Raw genomic sequence first — 9799 nt, 5'->3', positions numbered from 1 at the left:
TCGAATATAGCCCAACACCTATTTGCTCGAACCCGCCAAGTTGAATCATTAGCGGCTGAAGTGATGAGTCTCAAGTAGGAGATTGGAGGGCTCAAGCATGAGAATAAACAGTTGTACAGGCTCGCACATGACTATGCTACAAACATGAAGAGGAAGCTTGACCAGATGAAGGAATCTGATGGTCATATTTTACTTGATCATCAGAGGTTTGTGGGTTTGTTCCAAAGGCATTTATTGCCTTCGTCTTCTGGGGCTGTACCGCGTAATGAAGCTCCAAATGATCAGCCTCTGATGCCTCTTCCTTCTAGGGTTCTGTCCAGTACTGAAGCTCCGAGTGATCACCCTCCGGTGCTTTCTCTTTCTGGGGCTATACCGACTGCTAAGACTTCTCCTAAAAAACCTTTATGAAGGCCCCCTCTTATTTGTTTATTTTGACTCATGTATATGTACATATTTGTAACTTATCGGATATATCAATAAATAAGCTTTGCTTCATTTCAACATATTATGTTAAATACACCAAAACCTTCTTCACTAAGTTCTTTGAATTTTCCTTTTGTTGAAGCTTGTATGTTGAAGATTTGTGAGTGAAGCATGTAGGTTGAGGTAGTGTTCCCTTAATTTCTCAAGTGAGGAAAACTTCTCGGTTAGAGACATGAAAAATCCAAGTCACTGAGTGGGGTCGGCTATATGAATCTTAAAACGCCATTGTGCTCGGTCCTGTGTCATGTCCTCCGTTAGATCCAAGTACTCTAAGTCTTTTCTTAAAGTCTCTTCCAAAGTTTTCCTAGGTCTTCCTCTACCCCTTCGGCCCTGAACCTCTATCCCGTAGTTGCATCTTCTAATCGGAGCGTCAGTAGGCCTTCTTTGCACTTATCCAAACCACCGTAATCGATTTTCTCTCAGCTTTCTTACAATTTCGGCTACTCCTACTTTACCTCGGATATCCTCATTCCTAATCTTATCCTTTCTCGTGTGCCCACACATCCAACGAAGCATCCTCATCTCCACTACACCCATTTTGTGTACGTGTTGATGCTTCACCGCCCAACATTCTGTGCCATACAGCATCACCGGCCTTATTGCCGTCCTATAAAATTTTTCCTTGAGCTTCAGTGGCATACGGCGGTCACACAACACGTCGGATGCACTCTTCCACTTCATCCATCCAGCTTGTATTCTATGGTTGAGATCTCCATCTAATTCTCCGTTCTTTTGCAAGATAAATCCTAGGTAGCGAAAGCAGTCGCTCTTTGGTATTTCCTGATCTCCGATCCTCACCCCTAACTCATTTTGGCCTCGATTTGCACTGAACTTGCACTCCATATATTCTGTCTTTGATCGGCTTAGGCGAAGACCTTTAGATTCCAACACTTCTCTCTAAAGGTTAAGCTTCACATTTACCCCTTCCTGAGTTTCATTTATCAACACTATATCGTCTGCGAAAAGCATACACCAAGGAATATCATCTTGAATCTGTCATGTTAACTCATCCATTACCAACGCAAAAAGGTAAGGATCTAAGGATGAGCCTTGATGTAATCCTACAGTTATGGGGAAGCTTTCGATTTGTCCTTCATGAGTTCTTACGGCAGTTTTTGCTCCTTCATACATATCTCCTTTATAGCTTGGATATATGCTACTCGTACTCCTTTCTTCTCCAAAATCCTCCAGAGAATGTCTCTTGGGACCCTATCATACGCTTTTTCCAAATCTTTAAAGACCATGTGTAAATCCTTTTTCCCCTCTCTATATCTTTCTATCAATCTTCGTAAAAGATAGATTGCCTCCATGGTTGAGCGCCCTGGCATGAACCCGAATTGGTTGTCCGAAACCCGTGTCTCTTGCCTCAATCTATGCTCAATGACTCTCTCCCAGAGCTTCATTGTATGACTCATTAGCTTAATACCCTTATAGTTCATGCAATTTTGTACGTCGCCCTTATTCTTGTAGATAGGCACCAAAGTGCTCTTTCGCCACTCATTTGGCATCTTCTTCGTTTTCAAAATCCTATTGAAAAGGTCAGTGAGTCATGTTATACCTGTCTATAAAATATGTCATATTACTAGAGATTTTTTTTTTTAATTTTTTTATGAATTTATGGCCCCCAAACCGGGATTTTTTTTTTTTTTTTTTTTTTTTTTGCTTTAATTGCAAGTCATTTACTTGGTAGAGTCCGAGACATTATAAGGTTTTGCTTTAATTCCAAATATGCGGCTGCGTTTGAGAGTTTAGATATTGAAGAGAGGTGATAAACAGATAACGTTTTAAGGCAGTGATGAAAAATAATAATGTCTATACATTTTAGTGTGGGTTTAACGAAAGTTCATAGTTTGTATTGGTTTTATGCATTGTCATGTGAGGATAGTTTTCTTGTCATGCGGGACGCTCTTTTCCCTTAGACCGGGTTGAAAGCCCCAACAAGGTTTTATTGAGGTCCAAAAAGCACACCATTCTTAGTATGTACGTCATCTCCGCTTTACAATAAAGATCGTACTTTCCCTCAAAAAAATTCTCATCGATCTCTCTCCTCCCTAACATTTGATAATTTAACTCATTAATGCTATCGTTTTTAAAAAAAATAAAAATAAAAAATAAATAAGGAGATCATAAAAAGGAAATTTGAAAATCCCATTTCACAACTTTATAATACATAAACAAAGACTTGCACATCCAAGACCAATACATATATTAATTATTGAGAAAAAAAATGTGTATATTATCAACTTCAGCAATCCAAAAATTAATTCAACTTGCTTGAGCAAATTGTTTCATTCACTCAAGCAACAAAGCTTGAATCTACATATAGATAAATTTGTTTGTTTATTCATCCTCTCTTTCTTCTTCATCTTCTTCTTGACCATGTGTGTGTGCCTTTGAGTCTGCACAGCTCAATTTTCGTTAGGTTTCTCTACTTGCAATAACAGAGGCTCCTTTTGGCTAGGTTAACATTTTGGGAGATCCTTTGGAGGTGGAAGAAGAGATTGATTAGGTCCTTTGCCATTGTCCACCAAGAATGCCATCTTAAGCCCCCATGTTGTGTGCACTTCCAAATGGCAATGCATGAACCAAACTCCTAAAATTTATCCACAAATTGGGGAGGGGGGGGGGGGGAGAGTTAAGACCAACTAAAAATTGTATGCACTGGTCATGTGTGACATCTCTCTACAACATGCATGTGAATCCCATTAGATAATAGTGGATTCTACGTATATGTTGTGAGAAAGAGGTTACATATGAAATTTTTTTAAGATGATTGAATAGAATTTACCTGGATTATCAGCGACAAATCGAATAGCTGTCCATCCGCCGGACGGAATATTAGCTGTGTTCCTTTCAACAGGATCAACAAGATTGAACTTCTTAGGATCCGTCTTGGGGTTATAGTTCCCAACGCCCCTACCCACACAAAAGAAATTGAATCCATGCAAATGGATAGGGTGGTTCTCAGGGGCTATAGTCCCAGTGTCTTGCAACACAAGTTGAACTGTTGAGTTATAAGCTAGCCTATAAAGCTTTGTGCCATTTGTAGTTGCCAAGCTTGCATTAGCCGGTGGACCTCCAGAATAGTTGAAAGCTGTCGGCGGGTTGCCGGGGAAATCCGTGGTAAAAACCCCACTTTTGTTGAAAACATGTGCTTGAAGCAGAGCTGTGGTTGGCATAACAAATGAGACATTGTTAACACTACCCACTACTCTGCTTCCATTACCAGCTTTGCAACTGGGGCATGGATTAATCCCAAGTCCAACTGTGAACAAAAGATTGTGATCGATTTTTAATGGGACTTTGGCTGGAAAATTGTTGGAATTTAGGGCTTTTAGAGAGTTTATGAAGCTGTTAGCAACTTGGGTTGCGTTTTGGGGAGGTGGGCTAGTGAGCGTTGTAGGTGTGCTAGCAAGTGTGCCAGTATAGTGAAGAGTGGCGGTGGCCGTGAGGTTGTCAACAGCGATTGGAGAGTCCATAAATGGCGAGGCTGCCACCATGTACTTGCCGGAGTTTTGATTGGCCGTGACTAGGGCATTGGTGGTTTGTCCCGGGGCAATCACAATGGTGTCCGTCTTGAAGGGTTTCACATATGTGGCATCTACTTCCACTATGGTCAAGTTGTGTCCTGCAATTTTGAAGAAGAGCTCCTCATTGAGCGCAGCATTGATGATTCGTAGAAGGTAAGTCTTGCCGCTTTCCACAGGCAATGTAAAGCCACCTGCATTAGTAAATATCATCAGTAATGTTCTCTTATCAGACAACATTTTATTTCTATTCAGAGCTTTACGTACCTTGTGAAGAACAATTTGGAACGACACCTGGATGACCGTTAATAGTGTGAGCATCTGATACATTAGGTGCTATACCAGATTTGAGAGCCTGATTGATCACAGTTTCAGTATCTGATTTCCACCATTCACCTGCAATTTTCATATTCTTAGATCAAATTATATAAAATCCCAAACATTGATCACCTTAATTGTGTTATTATTAGAAAGAAAATCAATTTAGTCTCACCTAATACCACATTTACTTCCTTGTGGGGTGCTGGGAATGGATAAGGCACCCCACGCTTGGGCAAAATTACAAGGGCACCGTGGACAGTTGCCCTTAGCCAGAGAATATGTGCATGCCAAAGAAGTGTGCCTCTTTGCCCTGTGATGGTGAAGTTGTACACATAGCTTTGGCCTGTGGGAATTGGACACTGTGTGATGTATGCCGGACCATCTGCCCAACCGGTTCGTAGTTGCCGGATACCATGCCTGCCGGTTCAAAAATTAATTTGAATTTTACTGTAATTTAGACGAATGATTCATCATAAAGTGGTATATGATTAAGGTGGCAATTAAGTTCTCACCAGTGAATGGAAACGTTATACTTGACATGGTTGGTGACTTTGACAAGCACAGTATCGTCTTCCCTGGCATAGAGAGTTGGCCCCGGGAACTTGCCGTTAACGGTAACTATTGGCTTACTTGAGCATAGTTTAGTTTTATTTCTCAGCACCACCTGCACACATTATCAACATGACAATGGAAAAATCAAAGTTAATATTCTAAACTACTCTAAGTCACAGGAATAGAGATTCGAACTTGTGTACAAATTAAAAGACTGATGTGTTATGCTAACCAACTAGCACAACTCACATCTTCATGTTAGGACTTATGATTAACTGAGTGTATTAAGTAAGCTAAGCAGTTAATTAGTTATCCAAAGGTGTAACTTTTAGGTTTTGAGGGTGTACCAAGCTTACATGTACTTTCCATTTTTGAGTAATAAATCCGTAACTTTGCACTACTTAAGTGGACTCACCCTCTCAGCTAGCTTTAAATCTAAGAAATCCATGTCTGAGATTATATGATTTTGGTTTTATCTGAAATTTCCACTTTGACATTTCTAATATCTTTTCCACATTTATAATTTATCTATGCATGTATGAACAAATTAAAATCAATTGTAGTAAAATTGAGCATGAAGATCCTCATGGCCAGAACAAATACCATACACAGCAAGAACACAATTAGTGTATACATAGACGACGGCACGATTTCCATGCAGACGACGGTGAAAGTCCGTCACCTGTGACCCTTTTTTGTAGTAATGTACGTAACAAGAAACCATGTAGCAAGAACAACGTTGCTAACAGTACTTACATTAAACTTGTAGTGGCGGACTCTGCTCTCAACCAAAGCAGGAAGAACGCATGCCAGAAAAAGCACAAGAAATCGAATCGACCACACCATTTCTCAATACTCTTTCTGATTATCTGTGCACTAGCTAGTGTACTAGTACGATAAACTTCGTTTCTTAATGGTTTTTGTTGCTATTGGTGTTGCGTTCATGGTCATGACTTGCCAGCGCAAGCTTATAAAGGGTGACGAGAGGCACGGCTGTGATGTCGTTTTTCCAGGGTAGGTGGACGATGGTAATCTTTGAAAACAAGATTCTTAAGTTAACCCAAGGTTTTCTCTGTGATTTCTTACATGTTACATAAAGTTTTTAATTTACCAGCTTCCAGCTGCATATTTTTGGTAAATGCTGTTTATAATATGCTTATTAAATTCCCCTTTATCTGATTTAATCCTTTTTGTTACCAATTTGGTTAATCGGGTGGACTTTGTACAGTGTTTGGGACAACTTATACATTAAGTATATGGGTCAACCCAGCAGCTGGTTGGCCATTTGGATATGCTTATATTAGTGAGGTTTGTTTTTTTATCCATTCATTAGTAATAATTTTGAGTATATTTGGAAGCAAAGTAGTTAATACCAAATTTCTTATACATGTTTTAGCATATTATGAACCTAAATTGTAACATCCCACATCGTCCAGGAGAGTGATCCTTAAATATATATTCTCATTCCTACCTAGCATGAGGCCTTTTGGGAGCTCACTGGCTTCGGGTTTCATCAGAACTCCAAAGTTAAGCGAGAAGGTGGCCGGAGCACTCCCATGATGGGTGACACACTAAGAAGTTGCTCGTGAGTTCCCAAAAACAAAACCATGAGAGAATGGTAAGCTCAAAGCGGACAATATCGTGCTACGATGGTGGAGTAGGCCCGTGAAGTGGTCTGCCCAAGGCCGGGATGTGACAAATGGTATCAGAGCCAATCCCTGGCCGGAAATGTGCCGACGAAGACGTTGGGCCCCTAAGGGGGGTGGATTATAACATCCCACATTGCCCAGGGGAGTGATCCTTAAATGTATTCCTATCCCTACCTAGCATGAGGCATTTTGGAAGCTCACTGACTTCGGGTTCCATCGAAACTCCGAAGTTAAGCGAGAAGGTGGCCGAAGCACTCCCATGATAGGTGACCCACTGGGAAGTTGCTCATGATTTTCCAAAAACAAAACTGTGAGGGAATAGTAAGCCCAAAACGGACAATATCATGCTACGATGGTGGAGAAGGCCCGGGAAGTGGTCCACCCCAGGTCGGGATCTGACATAAATAAAGGTATCAATACTAGAGTCACCAATTATTATTTTTATTAAATTTGTTTACCAAATAATATGTAAGTGTATGTGTTAATAACATGTAATATTTAAACTAGCCAAAAATTTAAATCAATTATACACTGCTGCATTATTGTGAACGGATTTTTTGTTTTCAGTGCTACTCTATAGACAAACCAAAACATTAGAACAAATTTTCAATTACCAGAGTGCAATGGCCTGAAATAAGCATTTTACATTTCTTGTTGGCCGGATGATAAATGAGTTCCCAAATTTATTCATCCATTGGAGTAAAATTCACATTTATATACGTCGAAAATTCAAATAATATGTAAATGTAATGCCGAGATGCTCTCATTCCCGATATTTTAAAATAAGAAAAACAATGGCATTCCCAAAGAAGCTCCGCTAGCAAATAGTACTCTTGCTTGAGTTAATAACCAAGTCATATTACCCATTAATTTTAACAGGTCAAGTTTAGGTCAGGTCATATTACCCGTTTATTTAAACGGATTTGATACGACACAATCTGTTAAGATATTAAGTATGTTATGAAAATGATACAAACACTGCAAACATGACATGATCGATTACCATCAAGCTACATCCCAATGGACCGATAAGATTTTGGGAGATTTTTTTGACATTTTTAAGCTATTAATTAATTGCAGAAATAAGGGCATACGTATTTGGTATTTCATCTTAATTGGATGCTTAGGTATTTCATCGTAATTGAAGTGGTAGTGAAAAGCCAAATACATGTAGATCTGGTAGGTAGTGAAATGCGTATAGGGAAGTATAAAATACTAAACATCTACTGCATGCCGCCTAATTGGATGCTTAGGGAGCAAATTAGCTTATGGTTGGGAGATGACTTTCACGTCATAAATCAGATAGGAGCTCCAACAGATGGACGATGGACGACATGATAGTTTGTTTGAAAGCCGATCAAATTTAAACCGAAGGTGGGTAGGTCACTCAGTCTTCTTCAAACTTCCTCTTCAGCATGTTTTTTTTTTTCATCAACTTCTTCTGCTTTGTCCATATTATTTCCCCTTTTTTTTTTAAAAAAAAACCTACTGTCTCATCCTCCCACACAAACACATGACTGATTACATTAAGCGTACTTGACAAATTAACATGTACGTTGATTAGAGGTTATGAAGGTCAATTTGGTTGGAAGTCAGTCTTCATCATGCTTAGCTATTTTGCTTGAGATAACCATGTTACCGTTATTATAGTAAATTAATTGTGAGATTGTGATTTCTCGATCGATGTACCATACAGTATAATCAGTAGCTTGATCATATGTTATAACACAAAACTTAGTAATTAAGATTTAGTTTCAGTATTGTATGATAATTTCTTATTTGTAATCTTCATATACATAACTAGATATATTGAGTCACCAATATCTTCTAGATATGATAGTCGAGTTTGTTTAAATGGAAAAAAAAGGTAGAAATTATTTTGGCTAGGTTATGAGTCATAGTGCCAGTCAATTAAGACATTGATAGTATAAACTGATATCTAATCTCATTGAAACAATGGCACATCCAGAACAAGGCGAGAATTCATGTAACTTTCATTGAAGACACGACTTCATCTTAATATCTTGAATCTTGATGAAGCAAAATTTCCGCAGCTCAGAAATTAAATGTTGAAGAAGGTTCTGAGGTTGCGACTAATCCATCAAGTGTTATAACAAAACTTTCAATGAAGTTGCAATAAAACTTTCATGAGGTTGGGAAGCTATATAATTTAATATTTAGTTCGATTTACAAATAACATAAATGTTCTCTTAGTTATCAAATGATTAAAGAATGCATGGACATCATTCACCTTCAAATTTGATATTAATGTTGAAAAATAAATAGATGTGTGTAGGGGTGGAATTTTTTGCCAAATCACCATATCAACCGAATTATTAACCGTCTCATACCAAAGTTGTGCCAAAAAATTTGTACCATTGGTAATGGTATGGTTTTTGTACCGTATCATACATTTTCGGTACGGTAATGGTATTCAAACAATTATCAATGGTATACCGTACCGTATCACTACTATTAATATTATATCATTTATTTATTTATTTATTTAGGTATTATTATCATTATATATGCACTTTGTATTTTTTTTTTCCTAGTCATTTATCCAAAACCATCCTCTCACCCTCTAACCTTCACTTTCCCAATAAAAAAAAAAGAAAACTAATAAAAATGGCTTGAAAACTCTGAGTTTTAATGATAAGAACAAAATAAAGGGTGAAGTGAATAGTACCATGATTGACTTTTTAGTGTAAAAATGTGATTTTTCGTTAAAGTGAACAGTACCAGGAGCTTTTCGTTAAAGTTCCCTAAAAAAAATCTAGGCCTTCTTGCCATTACGACTTCATCTTTTCACTCATCTTGTCATCGACTTCATCTCTGTTGCTCCCTTTCCAACGACTCTCTCTCTCTGCAGTCCATCTCATCTTCTCCTTCATCAAATTGGGTTGTCTTTCTACCCAGCTTCGTCTATCAAGTTAATTTTTGTACAATCTTAAAGAATGTAGAGATGGAATTTAGGATCTTTTTACTATTTTTTTTTTTAGGGATGCTGGGTTTCAGCAATTCTTCCATCTATTTACATTTTTTTTCTTAAATGAATCTCTATAAAATTCTCATAATTAAATAAAAAGTTTTAGGAACCCAAAGAGAGCGGCCAAAACACGTTTGAGCCTTGAATTGGGTCGGAAAAAAAAAATTTGGCCCAAAAGAGTGGCCCCTAAAAAAAGTTATAATTATCATTTCCATATCATGTCAACTGAACTATTTGGCATGCCAAAATTCGGTATATCGAAAATTTGGCACGGTAAT

General features: G+C 38.1%; 1 protein-coding gene across 1 annotated transcript; it reads right to left on the bottom strand.

Moving 5' to 3' along the window:
* Positions 1-2610: 2610 nt before the first annotated feature.
* On the bottom strand, positions 2611-5828 carry LOC103450543 (laccase-4-like). Its single transcript, XM_008389912.4, has 6 exons — positions 5640-5828; positions 4844-4995; positions 4504-4748; positions 4278-4406; positions 3272-4204; positions 2611-3076 (listed from the first exon to the last, which is right to left on the bottom strand). Exons 1-6 carry the CDS (start codon positions 5727-5729, stop codon positions 2946-2948), a joined length of 1680 nt encoding a protein of 559 aa, XP_008388134.2. The 5' UTR covers positions 5730-5828; the 3' UTR covers positions 2611-2945.
* Positions 5829-9799: the final 3971 nt, after the last annotated feature.

Source organism: Malus domestica, chromosome 12 (assembly GCF_042453785.1).
Source record: "Malus domestica chromosome 12, GDT2T_hap1".
NCBI classification, from domain to species: domain Eukaryota; kingdom Viridiplantae; phylum Streptophyta; class Magnoliopsida; order Rosales; family Rosaceae; genus Malus; species Malus domestica.
Note: the sequence above shows the minus strand (reverse complement) of the source record. Positions and strands in the feature narration are given on the sequence as shown.

Bases quoted from the DNA above. Each gene is read 5' to 3' on its own strand.
- LOC103450543 (XM_008389912.4), bottom strand. From the start codon at position 5,729: ATGGTGTGGTCGATTCGATTTCTTGTGCTTTTTCTGGCATGCGTTCTT. The intron at 4,205-4,277 runs GTACGTAAAGCT...TTACTAATGCAG, and splicing joins TCCAAATTGTTCTTCACAAG to GTGGCTTTACATTGCCTGTG. The intron at 3,077-3,271 runs GTAAATTCTATT...GATAAATTTTAG, and splicing joins ATTTGTCGCTGATAATCCAG to GAGTTTGGTTCATGCATTGC.